Source organism: Dermacentor variabilis, chromosome 3 (assembly GCF_050947875.1).
Source record: "Dermacentor variabilis isolate Ectoservices chromosome 3, ASM5094787v1, whole genome shotgun sequence".
Classification (NCBI taxonomy): Eukaryota; Metazoa; Arthropoda; class Arachnida; order Ixodida; family Ixodidae; genus Dermacentor; species Dermacentor variabilis.
Genome location: NC_134570.1, coordinates 90,374,231 through 90,393,675, shown reverse-complemented (window position 1 = coordinate 90,393,675; position 19,445 = coordinate 90,374,231). Strand labels below are relative to the sequence as shown.

Below are 19,445 nucleotides of genomic sequence, written 5' to 3'. Positions count from 1 at the left end.
AGGTCTGCTATACTAAAATAAAGTTTATTCCTCCTCCTCCCCTTCCCATAGCAATGATATTGACCTTTCAGGAGAATTTTCGCCGCCGCCGTCGCCGTGATGTTAGCTACAAAGTGCGATAGCATCACGCCTCGCACGCCGTGTGCTATGGGCACGAAGAGAACATTCCGAGAGTGACCCAAGATGAATGGTGGCTTGATGCGCACCGTCTTCCCGAGCGACCAGTATTGGAGGCCACATGAATAAAGTCCCGCTAAAGGAGGATAGCGCTTCTCTACTCCTCTAGCCTGGCGGTGGCTAGGCGTGGCTTTTCATGCGGCTAAGCACACAGGCGACCCTCGCGAGGTATCGCGGAGGTAATTTGCAGCAGTTGAAAAAAAGAAAGCTAAGAGCAAGCCGGCATGGCTGTTGGCTTCACACGCGCTGTAGTAATGCAAGCGTAGCATTTGGAGGTCACATGATCTCAAGTTTCGAAGACGCGGTCAACTGAAACGGGGCACGAAGCGTACGCTTTCGACTGCCGGCCCTTTTCCCCTCGCAAGCGTCGTGAAAGCGAGCGCTCGGGGTCATCAAATCAGATGTGCTCATGTTTGCCTGTGCGCGCGTGTAACCATTTATGTTTGGTAATTTATTCAGTAAGTGCATGTTCACTGCAGTTTATAGGGCCCGTAAAACTCCGAACCTTACTTCATGTAGTTGTGTAATACCTTGTTATCGCTATCACTGCTTAGCCTTTCGTTATAAATCTGAAATTTTTTTATTGCCGAATTTCTGTTCTGGGTACGGAGTTTCTGGCTAAATGTATTCGCTCTACACTTATTCAGAGGCAGCAAGCGTAACTTCTTGGATGAGAACCCGAAGAGAAAGGGCAAAATAAGTTTGGCCAACCTTTCGGGTACGTACCATGCAAAAAAATGCGCATGATGAGCATCATCATCGTCAGTATCATAATCATCATCGCTCGCTTTCTTTTGAAAGCAAACTTAGAGGAGCAGGCTGATGCGAAATCCACGGCGCCAGTGGTGTCACAAATGTTATGTAAGGGATTAAGTGCAATATGCAAGCCTGTTTGTCATCCAACAAGAATTGTCTGTACGAAATCACACGAAACTATAACTGTCTTGTGGTGAAGTTTTACGTAAATTATTATTTATTTCTTTTCGCTGACTATCTATATTCACAGTGTACTTTACAAATTTTGATTAAAAATTATGTTTATCTTTCCTGAATGCTTATGTCTCGTCCTTCGAGGCTTGATTAAAAAAATAACATCCAGTCACCGTCGTTGACTTAACTGCTCGTTCCCGGAGACGTGCAGCAGGACTTCTGAATTTTGTTGATTCATTAGATACATGATTAGCGGCAGCGCAAAGGGCAAGGACGAAGCGAGACGACAAACACGGCGCAGAACTGTCAACTGGAACTTTGCATAAAACGGACAAAATAGATGTACACAGCGCACATTATGTGATCCACAACCTAAACGTCGTTAGCGAGAAGTTGTAAAAGAGCAGCCCCCCTCCATAGTATGTTATATTGACTAGTGCAAAGCACTTACATAACGGCGACACGTGAAGCGGGTACAGATACGATTAGTACAAAAAGACAGGCGTCTGCGCCCAACCCAAATCTTTTCAACGAACTTCCAATTGCCAGTACACCGACGTGTTTGTCGTCTCGCTTCGTGCTTGTGATTTGCACTGCCGCTAACCATGCACATTCGCTTACTTGTCCAGCTTGCAGGAAGAAAGCAGGCCCACGAGTGTAAAATAACGTATATTTACAACTGGCGTATATGGCGTTCAGGCATGGTATGGTATGGTATGGTATTCCTTATGCGATGGCGCACACCCACTGTGGGGGATTGGCCAAGATTTGGATGAAATTAGGCTATCTTTATTAAAAAAACTGAAAATGGTAAAGCTAACTGGAGGAAATGAACAAAAATAAAATGTTTAAGAATTCAAGAAAATCTCTTTGTAGCAATTATAAAATCCTCCACGGTTGAGCAAATATCCCTGTGGCACTGTCCAAGAGAGGAGGCTCAAGTGCCAGACTTCGTCTTCGTCTGGTCCAATCCAACTTCTTCGTTCCCTTCAACGTAAAAATATATAGGCTGGAAACCATTGAAATAGAAACTGCAGAAAGTCATGATAAAGCTTTGATCTATTTGGACACTTTCTGAGCACTATACAGTATAGTGAGATCGCACCACTCACGATTTTTAAGTACTCTTTTTTATAGCGCACGTAAGTCTGGTACGCATGCATTGAAGCCAGCAAAAAGAGGCACCGGATATGTGCCAGTGCTCGTACAACATGCACTTGATGCCTTCTGCTCCAAACACGCTTAAGTCTACTATGTGCTACAGCTGGGAAAGCTACACCGATTTCCGCGCAGGCTTAAACTTGTCCTGACACAGATAAAAACAAGCATGCATCGCCTGATAGTTGAAATCAAAAATGCTTTTTTTAGAACGTCGTTGTGCTTCTAACACCACTTCAAACAAAAAATGAGTGGACCAAGTGTTTTTACTAGCGCCCAAATCAAAACTGATAACATATAGAGCTCTCTTTCCTTCTTTGCGTTTTGTTACGTCGTTCACGTCAAATAAGTGGCGCGAGTCTTCTTCCAATTAGCTCGGCGAACGCATGCAGCTGCGGAGGTCGATTCCGAGGAATGTCACAGCGTGCTGTCTGGCGGCGGAACGCAGCCTACGACTGTAACACGCATAATCTACTCTAAAGTGACGAATGTCCTGACAGAAAGGCAAGTAAATTTCAGTGACTATTGAACGGTTCGGTTACATTGCTTGCCTTGGTGACACGAAGTGTAACCATTGCTCCGAAATTACCGTTATATCGTTGACGTTAGTGGATTCGCTGCGCACAAACAGTGGCTTGTCACGTGTCGGGAATAACGGTTTAACTTAATCAAGCGTTAGACGCAGAAGGGAACTGCCGTGCGTTTCCGAGAACGACGTATCCTGCCGGCTGCGTCGTGACGCATACCACATGTAACTTTATTATGGTTCTAGCCACCTGCATCAGAATCCCGAACTCATAGTACCGCGGAAGGCTTTGACCCAGGCACTTCAGTTACGGCCAACAAATCGGGAGACGTTGCCGTTCATATTGGGTGCATAGGTCCCCAGTCGTCAATTGACGCAGCTTCAGTGTTGTTAAATTAGTTTCGTGCTAAAAGAAGCAACTCTTTAAAAAAAATTAATTCTTCCCGAGGTGCGACGCGTCGTTGAGTCTCATTAGGGAAGCAACGCCACCAAAAAACGAAGCTTAATCCTTCTCGGTGGAACCTGTTACGATCTACTAAACTTCATTCTAATATTGCTCATGCAGTCGAAGCATTGACGGTTTGGTCCACCGGCTCAAGGTCAGTGCAAAATGGTGATATATTACTTTTCTTCAAAAAGCATAGGGGATGAGTTCGTCTTCAAGAGAACTCAAAATATCTCAAGTGATTCATCGTCTCCAGCGAATAAGTTGGGATATAAGTGAAAGCGTATCATCTTCAGTTCTATTATTATATCTGGTGAAATTCTTATGTACATTTCGTGCTTTCCATAGAATTTACCAATATTCTTACTCGTATTATTGGCGTTAAGCTCAATTTCTCAATTTTAGTGACGATATTTATTGAGCTTGCTTCGCTTCATCCAACTTGAAGCATTCAAGCTTTCTAGCTTTCCTTCAAATCCGATGCTTGTTGCGCGGCGAGACTGCGTCGTTGGTTTCTTTGCAGTCGTAGTTGCAATGTCAGCTGTATTTTCACTATTCCCCCCCCCCCCCGGGCCCGGGTGCTCTGGATCGTACCTCACCTGTTCTTAAGTGCTGGTAACATCCATCTCAAATCTTTCTGGCGTTCAAATATGAAACAAGCATGAATAACTTTGACTTCAGGGATCAATTTCGTTGGCTCCAATATCTTCCATACGCGGGTTTTGACATTCCGAGGCTCTTTCTGCATCAATTCCGCTGTCGACCTCCTTTTAACATTTGCGTTTTTAGCAGCCATCTAACCAAATTACTTGAAATGCGTAAGGTTTCGTGGCTCGTACGCTTAGACGTGTAAGTGGTTGAAAAAAAAAATGTGTAAAATTTCGAAAAAATAACTTTTTTGCTTTTTATGTCCAGGATAACATGAAAAAAAAAGTTAGATACAGAGCTTCCCCGCAGAATCATTCTGCTGTCATGCGGCTGTTTCCGAGGGATCTAAAGTATAGTCAAAAGGAGGAGTTTGGGAGCCTGAGAGGGATCTGGCTCCATCTCGTGGTGGCAAAGACTGCTTCAGCCGAAGCAACCGAAAAACCTTCTGCCTCGCCTGTCGCGTGCTGCAGATTCCCCGCTTCTTCTGCGGCATGTGAAAGAAACTAGCTCTAGTTTGGAAATGTGCACACTAAGATACACAACAGGCTTCCAGAGGATCGCGCACGAAAGCTTGTGTACATGCACTCGAACCTCAATATACGGAAGGCTTCATCCGCTCCACAGCGAATCGTTGACGCGTCAAGCGGAAATGAATCGAACGCAGGTTGATACAAATGTCGGTCTTGACGCTCTGATTCGAGATCAATGCCTTGATGTGAAATCTTACCCAGGTTATGAACCTGTAAGCGCTCTGTTCAAACTTTTGGGATGTAGTAATGTAACAATTATATCCTTTTCAGTGTTGGAGAAATAAATTTATTGGGTTTTTCATACCTATGTGCGCAATCGTCTTTCTTTCTATTTAAGAACACGAAAGAAATCTGTTTTCTCCCCCACGCCCCTGAAGATTTCATGAAATTTTACATCGCTACGTGCGCTTCAATACGTGGCGTTGGCAAAAGACCCATTATGAAGTTTTCGTTTAGAACTCCGAAATGTGTTTTATTGGGCCTATACAGCGACGGTCAAGCTGACCACTTCCGCCGTACAGATAGCTTTAGGCTCTTTTCCTTGACGTTCAAATTCAAACGAAAACATGCTCTCCTTGGTCATCACTTAGGCGACACTAGATTGAAAGTATTAGTTTAGATGTTCTTCTCGCAGGGCCACTTGGTGCATCGCTGTGTTAGGGAGAGTTGCGTGTAAAGAAGGACGAACACAATAAAAAAAGAAGTAGACGGAAAGAGCGCCAACTATCAACTGGTTTTATTCGTTTCGAAGTTGCTTGTATAGGCAGTGTTCACACGTGCTGAAAAAGAAAGGAAATGGTAGGAGGCGGAGATGGCAAATCCAGCCTGCCTGAAGTCAGCAAAAGCTGGGCAGAAAATTGCTTTCCGCATAATACAAGGTAACAGAAGAGTCGCTTACGCAGTCATTGCCTATTTCCTTGATGCAAAAAAACAGACGTCAAATTCAGGGGCTTTTTGTTCCTGCTTCTGCCTAGAACTTTCTTGAGCTGTGGCACACATCCTTTGCATGGAATGCAATGATCGAGCAAGTTAGTTCCTTCTCTGTTATTAATTGACAACGCATGCTCATCTGCGTGAAAGAAGCCCGGGAATACACGCAAAATTGCCGCCCGACTGGCTGCTTTAGGCGCTTTGGTGTAGCAACACCAAAGTGTTGCTACACCAACACTTTGGTGTAGCACGTACTGAGCGACAAAAAACTGTATCGGGAGTTTTTCATGCTGCTCTACAATTCTCTCATTGACACTTTTCAACTAATTATAATATTTGAGAATTTGAGATTAATTAATTAATACTAATTTTCAAATTAGGCGAAATGCAAGAATGATCCAAGTATCTCCAAGCGACGGAAAACAACATTACTTTCCTTCTTCCAGCTACGCAGTATTTGCATATATTTAATGTTTATCTCAAATTAACTGAGAGAGCCCGTGTATGAAGCTTCGATACGGGAGTATTAGCGTTGATGAAAACCAGAATTTAGGAAGACCTCCTATTTATTTATTTATTCGGTATACCTACATCGCCTTGCACGGCATTATCGTAGGGGGGTTAAAATACAGGTGGTCACAATGGAAACATATTCAGCAACATCAAAATAATACATCAGTAAATACAACATTGCTTAAGCGCTGAAATTCGCAAAAGCGGAAGACAATCTAACAAATACTAAACAAAGTAATAACAAAGTAACTAAAAAAAAAGGAGCGTATGTGTAGAGATGAATAACAGAGCAATCAAAGAATATGGCTCGCAATAGCATTTTCAATACTAGACGCTGCCATCACTTCATTAGGGAGCTCATTCCAATCGTTAATCGTGTTAGGAAAAAATTAATACTTAAACACATTAGTACGGCGCTGATAAGCTCTAATTTTGTTAGCGTGGTCTCTCCTATAAATGAAACGTAATGCGGCTCCTTGATGAACAGTGTTTTGTCGATACCAGTTTTACTTTTATATAAATTGTGAAGGAATTTCTATCTTAGGATTTTCCTGCGCGAAGAAAGAGTTTTCCAACCCAACCCTTCCCGTATTCCGGATCCTCTGATAGTAAAATTATAATTTCCTGTTACGAAGCGTGCTGCTTGCTTCTGGACGCGTTTTATTTTGTCTGTAAGGTTTTTAGCGAATGGATTCCAGGTAACGCATGCATATTCTAGAATAGGCCTGACGTTTGTTAAATACAAGGTTACCTTCAGTGATGAAGGAGAATGCCTAAAATTTAGTCGGAAAAAGTGAAGAAGACGGTAAGCTTTTCCGCTGATTGAGTCAATATGATTAGTCCAGTCAAGCGTTTCAGAAAATGTAACTCCGAGGTACTTAACATCCTTAGCGGTACTGAGCGCAGTATTATTTACGCAATAGGAAGCGGGGAATTTTTCTTTTTCTTTGTAAACTGCACATGGTAACATTTACCAGTATTCAGAGTCATCTGCCACCGCTTGCACCAGATAGACACTTTTTCAAGGTCGTCCTGTAAGACAGTTGTATTGGCCTGACATTGCACTGTACGATACATGACGCAGTCGTCGGCATACAGTCTAATGGTTGATTTAAGGCCTAATACTAAATCATTACTATAAACAAGGAACAAAAGTGGCCCAAGCACAGAGCCCCGAGGCACTCCCGAAAGCACGTGCATTGGAGCTGATGTCACCCAATTAATTAGTTCAAATATAGCTCCTAGCTCAAAAAATAGCTCCTAGCTCAAATATGATTTTTTAGGTGCTCACGTTCACCGCAGGAATGCGAGACCCAGAAACTCTCAAACCGATAGTTTGTCTCGTCAGTATGCTAAGTTTGAATGGTTAGAGAGACAGCATTCTCGAAAATAAACGGGAGAGCCTAAAAACTGCAGATGTTAACAAGAGTGTGAGAGAGGGTTAACGCGTTATTATGGATGACACTTCGGTCTAATTAGGTAGGGGAGGCTAAATGAAGAATGAAGTGGCAGAAATGACAAGAGTTCAGAACAAAGCCCAGGTACGATGAGAAGATGGAGGCGTGCCTGATTAGTTGACATCAGCGACAGCGGCTACTCGCATCGTGACACTACCGGAATAACGAGACCGGTACCTCATTGGCACGCGCGCGGTGCCAGTCGCCAGGTATCACGCCCGTGGTAGTGTGATACGACTTCATCGTGTTATCACTGTTATGTAATTATCGTTTGTCTCAAAATACGCCTAGGATATCAGAATTTACTGAATATCGGTGCAGATTCCGTACCGGAAGAATTCTATCTATACAAAGGTAAGCCTTACAGCTTCTCGTAAGTCCGGAATCGCAGGGAGATGAACAGAAGGGTTAGATAAAAAAAAGACTAGCTTACTTTAAAAATTAGCTACAAAAATTTAGGTCACAATCTTTTGAGGATTTGCGATTTGACGCATGACAGTTTGCATTTTAAGAACCTGAGAGCGAGTATTGATTCTTCTTTATTTGAGATGTGAAATAAAGTGAATGCTTGAATTATCATAGTTTGAGAGAAAACAGTTTTCCTCTTTTCGTGACCAGCAGAAATTTGCATGACATCATATTTAGCGTCAAAATACCATCATAACGTAAGACAACTCTACTTTGCGCTGTAACTTCTTGCTGTTGCCTCTGTGCTCAGCTTCACATCACCCTCCTCTTCGTGTATTTTTGTCAGTTTAGCCGGTCCTCGTCCGCTAGCTTCGGCTACAATTAAACAGCGAGGCACTTGGAACCTTTTTCGCCTTGGCGTAACTTTCTCTGCGGCTCCAAGATGCTCAAATACTGGCGTATCCTGAGCACGCCATGCTTAGTATCAGCGCTGGTTACACGATCGACGCTCCCGGACCGGCAGCGGCGCCTTATGCTTCGGACCTTCTTTCTTTGTCGGCTGCTTTGCTTATCTATGCTAGAACATCCACGGCTGCTGCCTGGACGCTTGCCTCCACCACTGCCGCTGTGGGACAAGTGCCTTGGTTTTCGGTGGCTCATTCTCTTCTTCGCATGACACGAGTTTAGAGATACGCACCATCAAACTTGCCGTAAAAGATGCATTGTTGTTCTGCTTAATTTTTTAACAACTCCCGGCCACGGCGGCCGCATTTCAATGGAGGCGAAACGCGAAAACATTCGTGCACTTAGATTTAGGTGCACGTTACAGAACCTTAGGTGGTCCAAATCTGCAGTCCCTCACTTTTGAATTTTAATCTTTTAACAAGAGACCTCTGATGCACATTCAAGCACATAACTAACTAGAACGCTCATGTATTTCGTCGCGCACTTTGGGCAAAAATAACATCTCGAAACTGGTTTCAACCTGCAAATTAATTTCAAGTGAATACGCCCTACAACCTCACTGGCTACAGCTCGTAAATTGCAACATGTGCTGTAAAGTACTTCATTAGAAACTTGTCATATTTCGTTAATTACTTGAACGTGTGTTAGGAATTCTCATGCTAGTAATGTACGCTGCGAATGATACAGCTCAAGGAGGATAATTATGCTATCTGCCAAAGGTGTTATTTAAAGATAATGTTAAACAGCAAAATGATCACCCGGTATTCTAGAAATGTGATACCATACATAGTCTATTTATAGTTTTGGCAAGGTCCCTCAAATATTGTGTTATTCTTAATGCTGGTGTTTTGCGATATTGTAGAAACGTTCAGAGCTTTTGAGCGCAGTGTATGCAGGTAGGCTAGCAGAGTTTTGGAGGATATACAATTTATGTAGGCAGCTTATCAAGGACGCCGTTGTTTTTCCTGAAAACATCTCTAAATGGGATTCAGCTGCGTATTTCCCATTTTTACATTCTTCGATGTGTTAGCGGTTCTTAGAGTCATTTGGTTTTCTTTGTTGGATCAAGTGCTCAGTATGCCATCCCCTATGTTGTGTTAAATTTTTGAGAAAGAATGTTGCGAAATTTTCTTCCAACAGAGTTACAGTATACTGCTGAGTCAATTTTGTATGGCGTGATTTTTTCTTTATATTTTGTATCCTTTGAGAGTTAAAACTATTGTTATTGTTTCAGTTTACGTAGTAAATGTGGAAACCTTGTGGTGGTACCGAAAAATTCTATAAAGGAAACTGCTGGAAGCATACCTGCAGGCTAACACTGAAAACATACAATTTCTTGGGATTATCATCTCGAACAGCCTCTAACGTGATTCAATTACTCTTTACAGCACCTTTTTTGTATACAACGGATCTGCAGTTCAAAAGATGTTGCACGAGAGGCACATCAGGTGCTTGAAACTTATTGCGTTAGTGCAACTTTTCTTTGATCACACGATCCAGCCAGCGTTCACTGCGGGTCTGAAATGCCCTGTTCTAGAGGCAGTGATGGATGTTGACTGGAAAAAGGTAGGAGTTAGTGAAGCCCAATTTGACCATGTTTTGCCTTCGAATTCGATGATAAAGCAAACAAGATGCTCTAGTTGGTTTCAAGTACTGTTGTGATTATTTCGCGGTGAAATTTTGACGAGATACAAAGAGATACATGGGACCAATGCCTAACTGCACTGATCTTAAGACACGGTTATACACACGTTCTAACCAGTAATCGCTGCAAGAGAGGTTATAATTCACTGCCACGGAGTACAATATCATCCTAAACTTGCACATACGCGTAGGCTCGGTCTCGCAGGTATCGGCAGCTCTAGAGAGGCAGCGACTTCGCGAACCCAAGGAGAAGGGGGGCAGCACCCCCAGGAAGGGGGCGGCGGCCCTCTCGGATCCACGGAAGTAGCGAGGAACCAAGACCTCGAGGAGCACAATGCACGAGACTGACGTAGTGGCCGCGTCGCGGTAAAAGCTTGTCCTCCCCTGCGTGGAGGGAGCCTAACCGACTCTGCAGGAATTTTCACTAAAGTTGTTCTCTCTCTCTCTCTCTCTCTCTCTCTATGCGTAGGCTCACATTTTTTCGTTTGGCACTCTAATTTGCACTGTAAAATCAAGTTCCGTAACGACTTCGGATACGTGCGTGGATTTCTATATGTAACCAATGAAATATCTTAGAGATTTACGTAAGCGCGATGTTTCGGAGAATAGAGGTGCTTGCTAATCAAAATGCAGCCTAGTTATCATCCCGCCAACTGAGCGAACGCCTTGGCAAGCAACTTGCAAGCCTACCTTGTTTTCTTGTTACTAATAGCAAGGAATTTTAGTAGGAGTATTGACTGAATTTCATGGAGTGCATGAATACTGCTTCTCGGCTTAGGAACTAACAAAAAGAAGCACGAAAGGCAGCCGGCGCGTTGTTTTATTCATTAGCTAATTTATATTCACTCTAGTATAAACAGTGATTGTCACAGTTTGTTACTAATATACTAAGGGTTCTTTTATCTAGTCAGCTCTCACTCTAACGGCTCAGACAGCTAACGCTAACGAAAAACACATGTGGGAAAGGGAGACAGTTTCCTTAATCGAAAAATTTTAGTGTTGACCAGATTCCTTGTCAATTTGACTACGCCTATCGCGTCGCTATTTGCATTCAATATTAACAGCGTACAGCAGCGACACATGATGAGTAATATTGCGTTCTTTAGTAGCCAAACTTGTAAATAAATAAAACACGGAAAAAGGGATACCTAAAGCTAGTTACTGTTGGGGATTCTCAACAACAAGAATTGCACTCAACACTGAATAAAAGCTTCACATAGACCCTAGTTCTACACTTCTCAGATGACATCCAGACGCCTTTTTAGGAGTATATTAACCCAGGGAAACAGCAACCTACCTAATTGTAATATAGAAGAGTATTCAGCTGTGGTAGTACAGATCGTAATAACCGTTATTGTTTATTGCTTGATTAGAGCAGATGACTCAAATGCACTTTAAATAATTTTACAATACCGTCTGCGCATACTGCTTATTATGGCAAGCGATACTAAGCTTAACCTTTTATGTCCACGAAAGTAGAAGCACAGTTTCGTGTTGCGTTATTTTATTGCCATAGGGATTAATATGGTTGTTATTGTCGCACGGTCACACTATCCGCACTACACATCAAGGGCCGGAGGCACGCCTCGGAACAGTTTATGTGTTCTGAAATTGGCTAGCTGGTGTAGATGGCACATTGTACGGGAGGACTGCGTGCTGACTTGCACTTCTTATATTTTTATAATCGTATACATAAATCAATGTAAATCGTCTGGTTAATGCTTCAGTTCAAATCTCGCACTTTATCCACGACAAAGCCATGAGCACGTAACCTCTTTCTGCCTAGAATGTGTAGCATCTTAACATCAAAAATTTTTTCTCAGTAAAATATACAACTAAATATAATTGACAATCTTCGCTTCCTACAAAAAACTACGAATATATAGAAGCAAAAAAAGACAGAATGTTAATCACGTTTAAATGAGACGCAAATGCTGCGTTCTGCTTGCTCTTCTTTTTGTTTGGTTTCTGTCAGTTGTGTGCTGGTCTGTGCTACGTATTTTCCGTTTTATTTCGTCGAAACAGATACCTTGTTTCTTTCAAAGAACAGGTTTCTAATGCCGCTAGTTTGCTGCAATAAACTGTCTACATGATCCCGCTTGAATACTTACAAAATGACGAAGCAGATGCTCGGTTGGAGTTAAAATAATTACCACAAGAAGCCGTAGCAGCCGAAAAGCCTTGAGCGAGCATTAGTGTAATCCGCAGATTTTACGATTTTATTTGAAGGCGCAGTGAGTAGCTGTGGTAGTAGCAGATGATTGCCGGTAGCCTTGGTGTGCACTGATTACGTATAATGCCACAGGAAAGCCCTGACTGATATGTTACAATATATTACAAATATTACAACAATATATTACAACTTTTCAGCTTGAAGGAGTAGAGTGGCTGCAAGTGCTGCACCACCCTAATAAAGAAGAAGTCTGCATCGCAATGAGATTTTTTCCATCAAATGAAACCATGACAGTCCAGACCAAACCAGGGTAAGATAGTCTGTTTATTCCTGTTGTTAGAGTGGTTCTATTTTAATGAAGAATTTATATTTTCACGAATTCTTTATTCTTTTGTAATGTAGTTTACGTTAGGCCTACGTGTCTCAGTGAACGAAGGTGAAGTGGCTCCGGAAAATCAAAAATTATGAACGGTACTCACTGTGGTAACCTTGTAGTGGACTTTGTGGGTGAGCATTGCACTATTTACGAACACACATAACGAGAAAAGCGAGGGCCTGTAGAATATTATTACAAATGACGCCGAAACATCGAAAGTTGGAGCGCAGTTCTCGGGAAATGGAGCTAGTGCCGGCAAGTGTAGGTCCAACGCAAACCGAGCGTACAGGTACTAGCGGCAAAATGAACTCCTTGGCACATTGACAAATGTGCTTCCGTGCGCGGTGCCGCTCTCACATTCAAACACCCGAATCTGCCCTGGCGTTGGAGAAAGTATGTCCTTCCTTCTGACTGTTTGGCGATCAAATTTGCTGCATCAGCTAAAGGGGATTTAAAGAAAACTGATAAAGCCAATACATGGGGGTGAGGAAATGGACTCCTAGTTGTGGGTTGACAGCAAAACCTCCAAGCACGAACGCTCACTTTATGTGCACTGTTACTCATTCTCGCGCACATGCACCACGTGCTCGAGCTTATGGTGGCCATATTCGCGCCGCATTTGCAACGTGTTTGATTTCAGCGTCCGAAGGCATACGCCTTTGACGGCGCCATCAATTTCACTTGCGCTGTACTGTACCCTACTGTAGGCCGCTATTAACATAGCTCACATCATAGCGGTGAGCCGTCACTTGGGCATCTGGTCGTCACTTCGTTTCTTTGTCACTGACGTCCCCTCGTTCCCTTTATGCCACTGTTCCAAGGGCCGCCAGCGCATGTTCTCGGCTCTTAATTAGCTATTTGCTATTCTACTAGGCAGTTCCAGTGAACCACGTCATTGCCGGTTTGCTTCATGTCGTTGTTACTAGGAACGTAAACAACCCATTTTTGCTTTATTGTCGCTTCCGCCCCGTTGACGACCTGTTATGCTAGGTTTGTACGTGATTCGGCTATATGTACTGCTATTCATCTGTTTCCAGTCACCACTACATAAGTAATATAATGAGCTGCTAGCTGGACAATCATGTCAACATTAGCCAGCTTCTGTTCTTGATATAATCAGCCACGTGTATTTCCGAAAGCACCAACGGTCGTCACGTGCTGCAGGCTCAACCTTTGGAAAGTTTGATCAATGTACTGTTGTCTTTCGAATGAAAATGCTTCAGATTGTTTACATATTTACCGCCGAAGCTACGTGACGTTTAGCCATGAACGTAGACCTTACAGATATAGCGTGTAGCTCAAATGAAATGTTCAAACAGAAACAATTATTTGAGAAGATAAGCTTGACGGTGTCGTGGCTTTGTCTTAATGCTATTAGCATAGAATCAATCCATCTGCACAAGAGGAACTTGATTAAAATCTTGCTGGTGGACCTAAATATACTTGAGTACTCTTTTTTTCGCTTCCCCATGGTACCTTCATAATTTGACACACATCTAAGCGCTTCTCTCAGGCTCGTCTGACCGCGGGATAATGCTTATATTTTCAGTGTTTGCTAGTATTACGCAATCCATGCTTTACTGAGGTAAATAATTTTCTGAATTATAAAAAATATAGCTTACTAGCGGATCTCAATAAATGCCAGTGGACAAGACATTCTTGGACGTTCTCTTTCTTGGTAGCTTACACAGCTTCTACGATAAATTTGATAACTAAGAGAAAGCTGCAGCTTTGATATGACTACTGTTGCTTAGAAACCACATATTTGCTATACTCACACCTTTGCTTAGATTCAAAATATTTGAAAGGTACTAGAAAGTTAGTTATGTGCTTACTGTGCTTAAAATCATATCGCATGGAAAGTTCGTTATTAAGGGAAGTACCTAATTGACATAGGTGCAGAACAGGCACACATGACGCACAAATAAGAATTTTGCGTCAAGTGCTTCTCACAGCAGTGTTTACAGTATTTTCTGCTGTACATTAGTCTGCGGCGTTTCCCGCAAAGCGTTTGATGAGAAAACATCAGTTGCTTTGTTCCAAAGTGAATTAACGCTGTATTTGTTGTGAGCTAAGCAGAGATGTTCCAAAGTAGGTACTCCACGAAACATGGACCACACAAGTACTGCGTAATGAGCAGACAAAGAAGCGTAAGACTGTTCCAGAATGTTGAATAAATATAGTATTAAATAACGTTATTCATAAAATTACATTGCCGTAACGGGCCAAGGGCAAGCCCAGATTGTCGTGCTGACAAAGTTTTGAAGAAATGCGACGGTATTCGGATAATAAGCTCCTTTTGTGTTTATAGTATCTCCTCCTTAGATAGTATATGTAAGCCACTGCAATAAGAATAGCTAGACACGTGGCGTAAAGCTACGTAAAAGTTATCGCGTATATTCTTCTCCGAAAAAAATGGAGGACGCTTAAGCTTCGCCTTCAAGAGTGGAACGCGATAGCGTTATCGCACCCCGTTCGCACCGCCTACTCAAACGATCTACGCGAGCTAGACGTCGCGAAAGGCACAGACAACCGGGCCGCGACGCGCCATGAATGCGGACGCAACCATGGGGCGAGTGGCGCGCCACGTGTCGGGGCAGCACCGTACAAAGCGAGGAGGGGGTCTTTTGTGTTTGCCGCAAGATGGCTCTGCGTGTGCGCAGAGCGCAGAAGAAATGCAGCGGAAACGTACTTCGCTACTCGTGAAACTGCGACTTCGGTAATTTACATGGTCATAATTACCGATATACACTGCAGTATAACATTCTACGGCACGTTTCTAAGGCAACACCGCATTCACTAGAGGCGATTTTGTCCCGCTTCGAACAATCGAATTCGTTGCTGAGTGGTAGCGTCTGCGTCTCACACTCCGGAGACCCTGGTTTGGTTCCCACCAGCCCATCTTGCAAGATGTTTTTTATTTATGAAGTGCCTTGCGGGATTTATCGCTCACGGCCAACGCCGCTGACGCCAACACCAACGCCGACGACACCGGCTTTTCTGCGACACGACACGCGTTAATACATGGCATTTAAAGCTAATGGTTCATACGAAAGCATAGAAACCAGCACAATCGTTTCAATTGTTGGTAAGAGCATGATCACTATACGCCCAAATGTAGCGAGGTACACTTTTGTTAACGTTCCCAATACAAGAATAGTGTCGACAAAGAGGCACGGCAGCCCGGCCGACGTGTCGGGTCGCAACACGAGAAATGCGTCTGCCGAGGCTATAACCATAGCCACCATATGCCACAGCAGTTTTGACGTTTTGTTCATATCTTTTTGGTTATTTCAGATGGTTGGATTTCAGTGCATCAACAGTGCTCGTTACCTTAAGCAGGCGCTTGGTATGCTCACCATGCTTGGTAGCATACCAAGCATACCAAGCTTGGTATGCTTGGTATGCTTGGTATCTTCAGTTTTTCCAGAGGTGTAGGCAGCCCTACAAAATGTAAAGTAAACGCACCGCACGCGATTTATCACGTGACTGAGAAGGAAAACATGCGCGAAACTGGCGCCACAAATGTAGCTACAATGAAGAAAAAAGGCTAGCACTCGATTTGCTATCATTATGATGGACATCAAAATACATTGTTGAGCGTTCGCTTTCTTTACAGGTCTTAGTATTAGGTTAACTTCAAGAAATGGAAAGTAGAATAACTGGTGCACATCTTCAAGTGCTATTATACCAAGAAAGGCTCCTTAGCCGGAGGTACTCGTGTGCGAAGAAGTCTCATTGATCAACTCGCAGAGGCTGAACTAATTTAGTAACTTGTGTTAAAACATCTTGATATGTAAACTGTTCGGACAAAATTCGTGAGCGTTATGTTGATATATGCAGACCGAGTGGTGCTCTATCAAGTACCTCCTTGTACAAGCTACGAAAGAACGGTGATAAGCGGTACGCTTATACGCACGGTAAGTAGCGCTCAGAAGCTGCAATAAAAATTTATGGAGTAGTGTCAGCAGCATTCCACTTCTCTAAGCTTTCTATCAATGAATTTCACGCCTGGCTTTCTTTCTTTCTCCCTTTCTTCAAGATAACAAATCTTACCAGGTTTTGGATACGGACTATGCGTCCTGGGCCCTCATTCACCACTGCTGGGAAGGCGGTAAGTGACATACAAGTTGAACGACTATTGACACCCGCTACTGTTGTAGTGGTGATAAAAAATCGGTCAACCTCTTGATTTAGCTCATTCAAGTTGTTAGAGTGCCCAATACATTGCTTTCACCGTGGCTGTCTCTAACAGGAACTGGATCACGGTTTATAATAGCACTGAAGGAGCCAACGTCTGAAGTATCTGCGATCACAATGGAAAGGATTCAAAGTTCTCTTGCAAAGGCTGGACAGACGAAGAAGTTCACCTGGAATCGTTCTGGCTGCATGCCGGAGAAGAGAATCAAGAGAGAGGCTCCTGGAACACTTTCATTAGAATCGGGGTTGGTCCCAAACAATAAGGTACCTCGCGATAAGCTTAGCTTGGTGGATGGCTTGGCCCCACAAAACAAGGCACCGCGCGATAAGCTTAGCTTGGTGGACGGCTTGGCCCCACAAAACAAGGCCCCTCGTGATAAGCTCAGCCTGGTGGACGGCTTGACCCCAGAGAAGAAAAAACCTCGTGATAAGCTGTGCTTGGTGGATGGGGTGGTTCGTGGCGGTAAACAAAGCTGAATGGGTAAAGCTTTTGTTATTCGTAGAAAAATGCTAGAAAAGTGCTTTGAACAATAAAATAGCAGTACTTTTCACCACAACAAGTGCAATCTTATGCGTGTTGTTTGTCTGTTTCCTTGTGCTCGTAATCTTACAGGTTGAGGCTGGTTGATCTCAAATTCCCAAGGATAACACGCCACTGAGTCAGATCGCAGAGAACTAAACAAAACAACATGAACTCTAATTGCAAATAAAGACGCGCTAGAAAACATTCACTCTGTGAAATAATCACACATGAGTATATTGAGCCTTTTCCTCTAGCTCGTTTTTTTCTTTACTGTTGCTTAAATAGACACTTTTGCAGAGATATCAAGCTATTAGCTCCCGTAAGAGGCATGCAACGACAGATACACAATAGTTATTTTTCTTTTTTACACAAATGTATGTAAGGAGAGGTTGGTGCCTGTGTGTGGCACCGGTTAGTCCTCTTCTCTTACATGATAGTTACCGTCGAAAAGCTGTCAACCATAACCAAACTGCACCAATGAACACATGAACGGACATTCCCCTAATAAGTCTCAGTAGTGCAGTATAAATAAATGTTAGCGCAACAGAAGACCTCACATAGCATAAATACTTACAAAACCGAAATGTTCACAAGCAATCCATGAGTTAACAGAGCATAAATATTCACAAAGCGAAAATGTTTACAAGCAGCTGTTGGGCACTTGAGTGCCGCACTCTAAATGCAATAAATACAAATGCTACATGAACACAAAGGCACAATGAACATGTAATTAAGGGTGCCTGTTAAAAATTACAATGCGAGCAATAACTGTTGTATGACTAAGTATTTTTGTGATATTTCTGATTCCTCCAAAAATTGTACTATGGCGCACGCAGCGATGGTTTCAAGTTGTTCTCTTGGCCATGGACCTAAGACGTTTCCTGAGGATAGTGGCCGTCTATGCAAGCCACGTAGTTCTTTCGAAAGGTTTTTGAGGGGAGCATCATTATTTTTACAGTGTAGAAGAAGGTGTTCTATGTCTTCTTCCGCCTCTTCACATCAGCATGTAGCACTGGTGATTTTTCTCATCCTATACAGGAAGCTTTTAGTATAGGCAGTGCCTAGTCGAAGCCTATCAACTGTTGTTTCAACATATCGAATAGCTTTAAACGGAATATTGAATACTATTCCAGGCTGTATGTTATATAATTAAGAATTCTGCAAACCATTTATGAACCAAGTTTCCTTGGACAATCTACGTCATAGTTTGTTCAATAGACATCGCTCATCACTCGCTGCTAGAGGAAGCAGTGATAATTCACTCACATCATGTGCTGCGCGTTCCATGGGATCAGCTGCTACAGTTCCTATGATTTCACAGTGACTTGGAATCCACAGGAAAGCCATATTGTGTTGTAGGTATTTCGCTATGGCGTATGTCTCCTGTACTTGGTACGTCAATGTGCTGTTTGGTTTTCTTAAGCTGATTTCATTTAAGCACAGCAATGAGGCTTGTGAGTCACCCAGAATTACCCTAGTGAAGTGGTTCTGACTGCTGACATATGTAACGTTAAGCACAAAATGTTGCGTGAAATTCTGCCGTTGTGGGCGTTGTGAATCGGCAAAGCTTATACGATATTTTATCTTGGCATGCAGGTATATAAAACGCAGATGTAGAGATTTGTTTCCAGCATGATCCCTCGGTATAGAGGTGAATGCAATCTAAGTACTTAGTGTAAAGATGTGATAAAGTTAATTGCTTTATCGCCACTACGGCTATATCACATTTTCGACCTACTCCACGAATTGAAGTGACTGTTTCAAGAATTGCTAGTCGCCATGGGGGATAAGTTGCGCAAGTAGGCCAGTATTCGTCAGCAGGCAGTAAGTTTTTTCACCCCCGTATTTCTTCATGTATGCGTGCAGTGGTTCTATCCGGGAGGTCTTGGCACAGTGGATGATATGGATATGGAAGAACCTATTCATATTGGTCGTGGTGGCTCGGGTTGCTTCCACACTGAATATTCAGGGGCAGCAGTCGCATTCTCATGGGGTGGATACCTCACGTAGACGCTCGTGTAGCGATATTTTTTTAGTGCACGTCCAAGAATACCACGTGGGAAAATTATTCCGCACCCTCCAATATGACACGTCTCAATTCCGCCGTTCTGGCACTGCGTGTTAACTTTACTAATCGATCAAATTAGATTTCATTGTCAATCGTTGCGCTATATCTCACCTTCAGATCTTAGGTAGAATGAACATGTCACATATATTTATAATAAAGCAATGAAGAAACTTGTCTTTTTTAAGGCGATCAATAGGAAACGCTTCACCTGAAATAAGACTGTTAGCGCATAAAACATTCATTCGACCCATTCTAGAATTCGCTGCGATTGTTT

General features: G+C 42.9%; 1 protein-coding gene across 1 annotated transcript; it reads left to right on the top strand.

The window, feature by feature from the left end:
• Positions 1-3,076: 3,076 nt before the first annotated feature.
• Positions 3,077-17,140, top strand: LOC142574045 (uncharacterized). The gene is made up of 6 exons (XM_075683222.1): positions 3,077-3,390; positions 9,576-9,753; positions 12,202-12,314; positions 16,224-16,300; positions 16,423-16,494; positions 16,636-17,140. The coding sequence occupies exons 2-6, from the start codon at positions 9,613-9,615 to the stop codon at positions 17,055-17,057; spliced, it is 825 nt and encodes a 274-aa protein (XP_075539337.1). The 5' UTR covers positions 3,077-3,390; positions 9,576-9,612; the 3' UTR covers positions 17,058-17,140.
• Positions 17,141-19,445: the final 2,305 nt, after the last annotated feature.

Coding starts and splice junctions, on each gene's coding strand:
- LOC142574045 (XM_075683222.1), top strand. CDS start 9,613: ATGTTGCACGAGAGGCACATCAGGTGCTTGAAACTTATTGCGTTAGTG. Junction 9,754..12,201: donor TGGATGTTGACTGGAAAAAG/GTAGGAGTTAGT, acceptor ACAACTTTTCAG/CTTGAAGGAGTAGAGTGGCT. Junction 16,301..16,422: donor GCGGTACGCTTATACGCACG/GTAAGTAGCGCT, acceptor CCTTTCTTCAAG/ATAACAAATCTTACCAGGTT.